At 41.2% G+C, this 10,313-nt stretch overlaps 1 protein-coding gene across 1 annotated transcript; it reads right to left on the bottom strand.

The window, feature by feature from the left end:
* Positions 1-6: 6 nt before the first annotated feature.
* SIRT5 (sirtuin 5) lies at positions 7-10,269 on the bottom strand. Its single transcript, XM_085310044.1, has 9 exons — positions 10,258-10,269; positions 9,136-9,274; positions 6,359-6,492; positions 4,555-4,780; positions 3,527-3,614; positions 2,613-2,666; positions 1,578-1,701; positions 644-759; positions 7-171 (listed from the first exon to the last, which is right to left on the bottom strand). The coding sequence occupies exons 2-9, from the start codon at positions 9,254-9,256 to the stop codon at positions 96-98; spliced, it is 939 nt and encodes a 312-aa protein (XP_085166170.1). The 5' UTR covers positions 9,257-9,274; positions 10,258-10,269; the 3' UTR covers positions 7-95.
* Between the last annotated feature and the right edge of the window lie 44 nt (positions 10,270-10,313).

Below are 10,313 nucleotides of genomic sequence, written 5' to 3'. Positions count from 1 at the left end.
GAGCGCTCCGTGCCGCGCGGGAGCTGGGCGCCGCCGGGCTGCGGCTGCCGCGGTGCCGCCGAGCCGCCTTCCGCTGCTCCCGGGCTCCGCCGTGCTCAGGAGATGAGCTCCGTCTCGTGGCGGGCCAGCGCCGGCGGCAGAGTGGTCCCGCAGGGGCCCGGGAAGTGAAACCTGGAAGGAAGCAGCCTGGTGAAGGGGCAGGTAACGAGCACACAGGGTTTTTTTCCTGAGAAGTGCCTAAGTGCACGTGACGCAGGGSTAGCTAGTCATGTTTCTGAAATGGTTTTTAGCTGCTCTAGGACCTAGGGACAATTTTGTGACACATATTTCAGAGGGTGAAAACTCTGCTAAATAGCTGTTGGTCCTACTGAAAACTTTTGCTGTGAAATAGTAAATTGGATTTCAACCCTCTGGGCTTCAGCTTCAGTTTTTTTAAAAAAAAACTTGTGTAAGTTAGTAAGAGAGAACTATCTTCTTTTCTTTTGTATTAGAAGAAAATACTATTTCTTAAGCACTGGGGAAAGAAAGATCATGTTTGTTTTTAAAAAAAAAAAAAACACTAGGCATTTTAACAATCCAATACAAGACGTTGAAGAAGGTGGGGAAAACTAAAGTCTGTTAGTTTAAAACTGAACAATTTTACCTGAATCTATTTGTAGCAGGAGTGGCCTCCATATTAAATTCTGCAACTGGCACTCCTCTGGCAGATACCTGAGGGGCAAACATAGCAGCAGGATACACCACAGAGGAGGTTCCAACCTGCAGGAGAGTTTAAAAACAAAAACATGAGTGTAGCAGGCTGGTATTGAAACAAACAAAAATTCCCCCCTCCCCTAACCTTCTCAAYCCATTAAATATGCAAAGCAACTACACCACATAAGATCCATACAGAAACAAAATCAAATCAATATCCATTTAGTGTCACTGCATATTTAGCCATATAAAATAGCATGAGAGTCAAGAATTGTTTCTCTAGTACATCCAAAGAAGCCTTTTTGTAGACTGTAACTGTAAATAAAGAAAAAAAAWYCCYKRARSMMMMMRGAGACTGACTTTGCTTTCAGTGGTGTTTCAGAACATCCTTCTATTATTTTGGATTACTTTGTGAAGGGTACATAGTATTTTGAGCAAATGTTTTGGCTGTAAATGTCCTAGGGGACATGAAGAACCACATGGCAACCGCTAGTTAACTTGTTACAATATTGTGTAACCTTTTTTGTTCAGAAAAATCAAGGCATCAAAATAATCCATTTTGCCAGTGTTTGAAAAATTCAACAGCTAAACAGTAGCAAATCTAACTCTTGTGTACAAAATTTCCAGTTACTGCTAAATACAGACTGCACGTGCCAGCTGATCAGGATGCACAAATGCATCTTGAATACACCTTTGTATACTGAGCAGTAGCTATAAATTTGAAAACTTCATGATCTTCTGATGTATTACATTKGATACTAAAGCAGTCCCTCAGGGTGTTTTAGGTCTCTCAGAGAAGTACAGATCTTTTATCCAGGAGGCGCAATTTCTTTAACTTGACTTCTCTGCTGATTAACAGACTAGGTAATCAAAATGTCACTCACTACCAAGCAGAGGTCGCATATGTCAAGTTCTCTCTCAACCTCTGTGAGAATGTCAGCATCCAGGGTTTCACCAAACCATACGACATGGGGGCGAAGGAGGCCATTGCAGCCATCTTCCTCGCACCTATATGAAAACCACAGAGGTACAATGTTACACTTAGGCGTGAACATTTCAACATGCAAGGCAGCAGTTTTCATTTTCATTTGGACATCTTATCTTTCTTCACTCTTCTTCCCTTTTTTTCCACCACTCCCAACTAGCTCCTGTGTTCCTTAAACTACTTGYTAGACAAAGGACAGCCTATGGCACAGCTGTTTCCACAATTCCTGTGCGCTGCACTGGTCAGTCACACAGAACAGGTTGTTGAACAGTTGTTCAACTCAGGTATTTAATTGCGTCTTGCCCCGCCCCTACTGTGCTCCTGAATTTCATGAAAATTCTAGGAACTTAGTATGCTACAGATCACTGTCCACTAGAAACTACCCAGCAGGTTTTTAAGGAGAAAGTGATCTGAAAGACGGAAGCATCACATTAGCGTCATTTCCTTAGGAACCAGCTTAACTATTTACAATTAGCTAAGTTTCGGCCATTCTAAAAAAGCAGCATGGCATTTTTAAAGGCCGCAAGGGGCTATTTGGCAGATATGTCCAAACACAGTATCATACGCTGAGTAACCAGAGGAGAGTGCTACCTGAGGAAAAAGCAGCAGCTCATTGTGTAGCACTTAGCTCTTAATGCAATTATCCTACTACCTCACTTACAACAAAGTCCATTAGTTTAGGCATTTTTTAACTTGATACTTAAGTTTACAAACATGCCATCCCTTTATCACCATGATAAACCTTCACTGAACACTCCTATTGTCTTGTGTCCCCCATAGCATTAGGTTTAAATTGAAGCAKTTAGGACAAAGTCCCATGCCTTATCCTTCTGTAGGATGTGCCCTTCCAAAACTGCGTGAACAGTAATATAAGCCTTTGATATACAAGAAGCATGAAGAGGTAACAGCAAATAATAAAGCAGTCAATATGTACCGAGGAAGTTCTTCAACTGGAATCGCAGCATCTTCTATTTCAGGATCTGGAGCCCTGAAGTTACAAAATTGGAATATACATTCAGTCATACAAAGAGAAGTTTGTATACTAATAAAAACTTAGTATTCTGTAAAGCACACTGTCCCATCAAGGAATCTTTTAAAGTCAATGGAAACACCTACTACAATCCTAAAATACCACACAGAAGGCGTGTACGCAAATATCCAGAATTATCCTAGAGCTAAGCAAACTGTAATAAGCTTGTAAAACTCTGATAATGGCAAAACAAATCCAGAGATCTGGTGAAATGCAAAGAAGAAAAAAAACCCAAAGTCTATGGATATATGCCTGTCCCTTGGATTTTTTGAAAGATAAAGAAGAGGACTAGAGAAAGGAGATGGAATGATTCTTCTGCAACATAGAAGAAAAGCTGAGAAACTGATTTTTAACTCCCTCTTGTTTCACACATTTGTATTCACAGAAATCTTATCGATAAGTTTGATAGCTACTTGGTGCACAGAAGAGGACAGTCCATGCATCAGAGTCATGACAGTCCAATTTAAGGAACCAGTATCTGATTAAAAAAATGGAAGGAGAAGGAGATGGTTGCAAGCACACATTCTCAAACAGTAAGGTAAGTTAATGTCCAATATGACAGTTCCAGACGGTCTGAAATTTCTTTAATAAAAACATAAATAATTCTGTGCTTATACCTGTCATGATATTATGGGCTCTAACTCAAGTTACAAACAGTATACCCACATTTCAAAACACTCGTGTAAATTTTAAGCATCAGTACAACCATTGGAAAAAAGAGATSGTTGGCTAAAATTCCAGTACACTTCCAAAATGGCTCCTTTACTACAGAGGAGTGAACAGAGTAGGAAATACAAAATTTACAAGGGAGATGTTACCCTTTTCCAGCCAGAGCCGGACAGATGGGACTCTTGTAATCTGCAGTCACATTTCCACAGTTGGTGCATCGAGTTTTAAATAAACTACCTGAAATGCACAAATTAAAAATGTCAGCTGTTAGGAGTCAAACCGCTCTGCGGCAAGGCTACGCAAACAAACAGTCACGTTTATCTCAGGCAGTCTTTATTCAGCACTGAAGATTGTACCTTCTGAGTAACTTAACACACGAATGTGACAATCAAGTGTTGAAACCTGGCAGCATTATAAATGAGACATTATTTACAGAGCRCATACACACACTTCTGTTTAGCAACCAAGACGACCAGTGTCATAGWTCTGCACAGACCAGGCAGAGCAAAGACAGAAGCACCGCTTTCAACTGAAAGGCTGCAGCGAACAATAGCTACAGTCCCTCTGAGCGGTGATTTATTACCTTATTCTTCTCACGATATGAATAATACACAGCCTCATAACAAATTCAGAGAAAAAAATATCTGCAATCTTATCAAAATAGATGATTTCTGTTTCTTGTTTCTCCCATTAAAACAGGAAAATTTTGTTAAAATACATGCTAGTTAACACTACTTTGTTTTACACGCACAAAAAAAAAAAGCTCAGAAGTATACCTCTGAACTTTGCTAGAGGTAGTAACATGCCACAGAGATGCCCAGTTCTGTCAAGAATTTAAAACTATTCATATATTTCAAAGAATAAGGATAAACATAATGACACTATACTCAGAGTAAGTGAACAAAATAGTTTGGATGCTCTATTCTTGGATCCCCAACTGCAAAATAATTTGTGCTRGTATTCTCTGGGAAGACCACACAGTAATGATGGGAAATCCCATTTGAATCTTCCCAATATTTAAGTTAAAAAGCATCCAAGTTAAATCTTGGAATTTCAAGGTCTTTTTTTTTTTAAACGACAAATTATATTTTTTCCTGTCAGTCCTCTTGCTCCCTTCCCTCTCTCTTCTCCCCCTAAATTCCACTGAATTTGAGCAGACAGGTAAGCTGATTCTTACCGTGAATTTCTAAGAGGTGCTTTGTGCCTGCCTTTCTGTGTAGTTCATCAATGTTCTGTGTAATGACCACAACACTCCTTCCTTGTTTGCTCAGTCGTTTTTCGCACTCTGCAATAGCAATATGTGCAGGATTTGGATGTTTACTCAACATCACTTCCCGGCGGTAATGATAAAATTCCCATACGCGAGAAGGGTTTCTGGCAAAAGCTTCTGGGGTAGCCAATTCCTGAAAGAGACATAACCATTCATTCTACTGACCAAAGCRGAAGGAAATCCCCTCTCCTCCCCTTGACCAAGCCTGATAGCATATTGCCATTCAGACTGTTACCTGGAAAACAAGACAATCAAAAGCAGCTTATTTCTAATCAGACACAGTTGACAAGAATATAGATGGATAGCCCTTGCCTTATAAGGATTACAAGTCAAAGTATGTTATTAAATCAAGACATAGCCTATATCAACAAAGCGACACCTGCCTCTACACGATACACTCAGACTGTKCTACCCTACCAAATCATTAGAATTTAGTACAGCACAAGGGAAGATGAGGTATTTCAATGCACAGTATTATTGGCATTCAAAATTGTCATTTCCACTGCAGTCATAAAACACAAAACTGAGYGGATATATTTCCTTTGTTAACAGTTTATTTTCTGCCTTAATTTAAGTATTAACACAAGCCAAGTTACATCCGTTGTTATAATCAAAGTTTAATGTTTTATCTTTTATATGCCTGTAAAATCTCAGCCATATTTTTTACATCAACTTCTATTTCGCCTTTTCTTTTTCAAAAAATGATGGGTAGCTCAGTGTAATTTTTAAGTGCACAATCATACTGATAAAAAAGGTCTGAATATTAGCATTCTGATGCAGAAGGAATGTAGCATTTATATGTGCACATACTTCATTTGAACTGACTGTCACTGAAACACTATACATTCAAAACATCTGGAAAACCTCACATCTCTTGACACTTCCTAAATTCATGAAATCTTTCATAAATGCCATTGTAAAAAGAGCATATAAAAAAAAAAGCAAACATGATAGCAGTGTTTGAAGTAGCAATTACTGATAGCAGAACAATTACTTGAAATACCTGCAGTACCACACAGTATCAGGTTCACAAGGCACCGATACTACTACGACACTTGACGTCTTGTTGCCCTGCTCGGCAGCAGCCACCCTACCGCGTCTACTTCTGCCTGTCTCCTGCCCCACTAGCTCCCAACACCAGCAACGTCACCCCAGCAAGAGGGCCAGAGCTTGCGGAGCTGGTAAAGGCTGTGAGGAACCCTGCCCCCCTCAATTAAAAATTAAAAAGAAAAGAAAACTGAAACATTTTTAAAGAGTATTATTATGTTATGAGAAACCAAGAATAAAAGAAAACCAGCCAGTATCGTAAGTACTGTCTTTTACTAACTCTGTAAAAGTTTGCTAAGAGTTCAAAACAGGAAAAATCTCATGAGGTAGCAGAAGAACAAGGGTGCCAAAGAGCAAACAGTGAAGCTGCAAAGCAGCAAGAAAACAAACACAGTAAGAAGGCCCAGAGTTGTCTGCAAAAGCATTAGTTTGCCCAAACAGCTGATAAACCAAACAGCAAAAGAAGCTGCAGCTGCACAAAGCAGTCACAACAGGGCACAGGGAAGGCAAGCAAACATGACTGCAGGGAGAGCCCTGTCACTACCAAAACACCATTGGGAGCGCTTCAGCCCTTTCAGGTAGCCAGTTTTTTCTGACTCATTGTACATACGCACTTCATTGACACAAAACCAGAGGTGAGCAGACACACGTCATGAGTACGTACCTGTGCTTGCCACTTTCTCCAGAAACCTCCAGCCCCTCTGAAGGTAGGAACTCCGCTCTCAGCACTAACACCAGCTCCCGTAATAATGGCTATATGCTTTGCTTTGGCAAACACTTCTCGAAAATCAGCCATATCTAAACGCAGGAGAGGGAAGGAAAGAAAAAAACAGCTGTCCAAACATTTGCACTTTTATTCAAGAGGCCATTTAGACAGTGCTGGCAGATGTATGCACCCAGAAATGGCCACCACATACACCTACCATGATTTCAATTTCAGAATACTGATCTTTTTCTGAGCTTCTGTATACTGGAACTAGAAAGGTGCTTCTTTGAGATGCTCAGAAATACTTACAAACAACTCATTAGGGCAATACGCATATACGTGAATRTATTTTATATTTGAAAGATGGAAGTCTCAAACTAAAACTGTATGCTAGATGGTACAATGATGACACCACCAACCACCACCACCCAGGAACAGCTTGCTTCCTAACTGTAAGGGAAGATCCTGAGATGAATCACAGAATCAGTAAGGTTGGAAGGGACCTCTGGAGATCATCTAGTCCAACCTCCCTGCTCAAGCAGGGTCACCTAGAGCATGTTAGACAGGGTTGCATCCAGGCGGGCCTTGAAGATCTCCAGAGAAGGAGACTCCACAACCTCTCTGGGCAAAGAGATTTGAAAGAAATTTACAATCTTCACAAACATTTAGTTAAAAAATATTATCCTGGAAATTATGGTAATTTGCRGGGAAATGTTTCCTTCTAAGATATCCTGCCTACTTTGTAGATCTGAAATTATATATTTTCTAATTTTAATATATATTTCCTACATTTTTCCCTGTATGGTAAATCAACTTGGAGAAAAGATGGGAAATTTCTTTCCCATTTTAGTAAGGGTCAAAGCAAGATCAAGAAGGAAAATATAGAGAGACAAAAAGTCCTCTTTCAGTGTATCTTGGATGCTAGCTTTAAGGCAACATGTTTTAGAATCATCAAATCACAGAGTCATTGAGGTTGGCCTTTAGAGATTGTTTAGTTGATGTGATTGTAGGTGACCGCTTGCTCACAGCAGGGTCACCTACAGCAACTTGCTCAGGGCCCTGACCAGTCATATTTTAAATATCTCCAAGGATAGAGGCTCCACAGCCTTCCTGGGCAACTGGCTCCAGTGTTCGACCAACCTCAGAGTAAAAATAGCRTTTCTTACATTTAAATAGAACTTGCTGTATCTCAGTGTGCACCCATTGCCTCATCCTGTCACTGAGAGGAATCTGGCTCCATCTTCTCCATACCTCTTCATCAGATATTTCTACACACTGATCAGATACCCCGAGCCTTCTCTTCTACAGTCCGCGCAGTCCCAGCTCTCGCAGCCTCTCCTCGGATCACAGATGCTCCAGTCTCTTTACCGTCTTCGTGGCCCTTCAGTGGACCTGCTCCAGTAGGTCCCTGTCTCTGGCCCCAGCACTCCCAGTGTGTCTCACCAGGGCCGAGCAGAGGGGAAGGATCATCTCCCTCCACCTGCTGGCAGCRCCCTGCCTTAATGCAGCCCCAGAAGCTGTTGGTCACTTTTGCTGCAAGGGCCTGTTGCTGCCTCCTTGTCAACCTGGTGTCCTCCAGGGCCTTCTCTCATTACCTGTCTATTGCCATATAGCAATATCTATTGCTATCGTCTGCAAACATGTGGAGGGCAGGCTCTGCCCATCACCCAGGTCATTAATGAAGATGCTAAGCACCCCTGGCCCTAGTACTRACTCTTGGGTATGCACTAGTAAAACTAGTCTCCAGCTGGACTTGGTGCTGCTGATTACAAACCTGATTTTCAGAGTTTATAGCATTCTTTTTAACCCAAAAGGAGATAAAACATTTATAAGGAGACACAATCAGTGTGCAAGCTGAATAACTTTGCACTTTAGGGGGTTAGGTTTAGCTCAGTTGTTTAGAGCATGGTGCTAATAATGCCAAGGTCGCGGGTTCAACCCCCATATGGGCCACTCGCTTGAGGGTTGGACTAGGTGATCTCCAGAGGTCCCTTCTGACCTTACCAATTCTGTGATTAACTGGACAGAGAACACCAAAATGCTGATGGCCAGTCTGGTTTTACAAACCAAACCTCATGAGCCCCAGAAGGTAAATGTAAGAACACCCATAACAGGTCAGAGCAAAAGTCTGTCTAAGTCCAGTCTCATGTCTCTGACAGCAGCCAAACCCTGATGCCTAAAACTGCAGAAGAAACGAGTGCACCCTGGCTGTCCAGCTATTTGGGGTTCTACTTGCAATATCCTGTGTTAGTTTTCAAGCTAAAACACATTTTTTAAGTTTAAAATAACCAAAAAAAAGGAATTCATTAGTACTAAACAAAGCTGGAGTTACCCAGCACCCCACTCCCRAGTTGTTATAAATGCTTCAGGCCCTCTGTAACTCTTTTACAAAGAAATGAGGGAGTGAATTTTAATACCTACAAGGAATTTGAAAAGGGAATGCCACTAACTAGTACACATTTATGCACAGAAGTTACAAATGCTAAAAATATCAACAAGCAGACACACTGACTACAACTACATGAGGGATTTTGGAACTAAACGGTTTGTAGGTATGGAAGACAAATTTAATCCACTGGGGGAGGGGAAATCAACTTCATACTTTTCTAAACTTCAGTTCAAAAATGTTGATTCTTTTAAACTATAGATTTTGCCTGTTACGGGAAACTCTGTAGAGTTTCAAATACAATTTAACATCTGTTTAGTATGCTATAAGAAACAAATACACATCTTACTTGAACTGGGACGAGCCATTTCCAAGCAAAAACGCTGTTTCTTTGAAGAAGGAAGCTTAAGTCCACAGTATGCTTGGGAAACCAACCKTCTAGTGGTAAACTGAAAGAGACTCATCAGCATCACTTCGAGGTGCTTTATCTGAAAAAATACAATAAATAAAACACAAGTGAACCATTTAGTGAGCACATTTGTGTAGGCTCTCTGTATCACAAATAAAGAGGAGAGTATACACGCTGTTCAAGGTTCTCTCCTGCACTTCGTTCAGCCAAATGAAGTTCTGTGTATGACAAGAATTCATGACCACAGTATTTCTGAATTGCAAGACAACAAAACAAAACATTCACTGAGATTTAACAGGTCTGCCATTTCTTTCTTCTAGGTATAGAGGCCATCATAGCATCTTCAGCTTTTCCTCTACGATGCAAAACACAGACATCTCAAATCTGAGACCCCAAAATGGAGTGACCACTTTTGCTTGGTTTTGCTTCCAGCTGAGAATGAGCAGAAGAAATGAAGTCTGTTCAAAGACTGSTGAGCCCTTAAATGCTTTAACTACAGCAAACACAGTGCTGCACTTTTTGTGTGTGTGCATGTGTAATATTTAACTTATACGATGCTTTTAAATTTTACGGAYTTATGCAAGAGTAACATCCAGCATATGACTGCTAATTCCAATTTAAGATGAAAAAGCAGACAAATATCCGTGCGCACACGGGACAGCGTCGGAATGGGACAAARCTACTGCAGCTTCTGCCGTCGCGGGGGGCTTTGCCGTTCAGGGCTCTTTARGCGAAGTAAAAGGTGCCTTCAGCTGCCGTCCATGAGCCAGGGTGAACCAGCCAGTGTCCTGGGGAGCCGCGGGGAAAACCGTGCGAATTCCTGGCTTTTAATTCCAGCAGCTCTGCTCTTCAGGACAGGAGGCTGCAGCCTCTTCCACACCCGCCGCCTGTAACCGCCTTCACCTTATGCAGCTCTTACAAGCAATTTAACACGAAGGAAATTAAAATTTATACACGCTRATCTGGTTCTCTCTTTACCGAGAGACAGATTTCATCCTATCAAAAACAYACATGCTATCAGCTATGCAAAAGTAAAAGAGAACAGCAAAAGAGCGGTTTTACCTTTACGTTCACCACAGGTAAAACATTCGCCCAGCCCTTCCCTCCCCTTTAATCCC

This window comes from Rhea americana, unplaced genomic scaffold, assembly GCF_003343005.1.
Source record: "Rhea americana isolate MKP2758 unplaced genomic scaffold, rheAme1 scaffold_31, whole genome shotgun sequence".
In the NCBI taxonomy this organism is placed as follows: domain Eukaryota; kingdom Metazoa; phylum Chordata; class Aves; order Rheiformes; family Rheidae; genus Rhea; species Rhea americana.
This window is presented reverse-complemented; position numbering and strand designations above follow the sequence as displayed.